This window comes from Lactuca serriola, chromosome 4, assembly GCF_051521515.1.
Source record: "Lactuca serriola cultivar US96UC23 chromosome 4, Lser_US96UC23_V15, whole genome shotgun sequence".
NCBI classification, from domain to species: Eukaryota; Viridiplantae; Streptophyta; class Magnoliopsida; order Asterales; family Asteraceae; genus Lactuca; species Lactuca serriola.
Window position 1 is genome coordinate 240577885 of NC_136411.1, and position 1055 is coordinate 240578939.

Below are 1055 nucleotides of genomic sequence, written 5' to 3' on the forward strand. Positions count from 1 at the left end.
CAGATCTCCCCCTGAATCTGTGATGCATTTCACAACCGTTTCAACAAACTATGTCATTGGCAGCCTAGTTTTCAATGTCAGAATAATAATAAAATAATAATAATACATTTTTATATTATTTTAGTTACGAAATATATATTTTATATATCTTTATAATCGTTGGGTATGGGTCAAAATCACCACTATTTAAGAATACACCTCGGAACAGTTTAACACATATCATTGATTAAGAGATCATGCCTTCTAAAGAAGCACCTTCATCGCCTTTGCAACGACCAACATACGGAAACCTAATCACCATCCTAAGCATCGATGGTGGTGGAGTACGAGGAATCATCCCAAGTGTTATCCTTAGCTTCTTAGAATCGGAACTTCAGGTACAAATTTACCATTTTTAACACAAAAAAAGCACATAATTTCATGAACAAGTTAACATATTTGCAGAAACTAGATGGCAAGAATGCTCGGTTGGCGGATTATTTCGATGTAATTTCTGGAACAAGCACCGGAGGTCTTGTAACAGCCATGTTGACTGCTCCTAATGAAGATAAACGTCCTATCTTTGCAGCTAAGGACATAACAGACTTTTATCTTGAACATTGTCCCAAAATCTTCCCACATGAGAGGTACGATGCTTACTTTGACATCTGAAACATTGCATGTCGTTAATTAAGATTGCTAATTGTGTTTCGTCTTCGTTGCAACATTTAGCAATCCATTTGGTCATGCTGAAAAAGTGATCAAAGCTCTATCTGGACCAAAGTACGATGGTGTTTATCTACATGAACTTGTTCAAGAAATACTAGGAGAGACACGACTTCATGAAACACTGACTAATGTGGTGATCCCTACGTTTGATATCAAACGTTTGCAGCCTACCATCTTCTCAAGCTATCAGGTTTTTAACTACAACATGTTCTTATTTTTTAAGCATTGAGATTCGTATTTGATAAATGAATAAGTGTCATAAACTTCATGTTCAGCTAAAGAGAAACCCAAGTCTAGATGCGATGCTATCTGATATATGCATTGGAACATCGGCTGCACCAACTTAT

At 36.3% G+C, this 1055-nt stretch overlaps 1 protein-coding gene across 1 annotated transcript in view; it reads left to right on the forward strand.

Annotated features, from left to right (window-relative positions):
* The first annotated feature begins 234 nt into the window (after nt 1–234).
* The window catches only part of LOC145100571 (patatin-like protein 2), a 1966-nt gene continuing 1145 nt past the window's right edge, over nt 235–1055 (forward strand). Inside the window, exons 1-4 of the mRNA XM_079037788.1 lie at nt 235–377; nt 445–626; nt 712–898; nt 984–1055. The exon at nt 984–1055 is cut by the window's right edge and continues 93 nt beyond it. Coding sequence (XP_078893914.1) covers nt 237–377; nt 445–626; nt 712–898; nt 984–1055 — 582 coding nt within the window. The 5' untranslated portion in view covers nt 235–236. The remainder of the gene's footprint in view (nt 378–444; nt 627–711; nt 899–983) is intronic.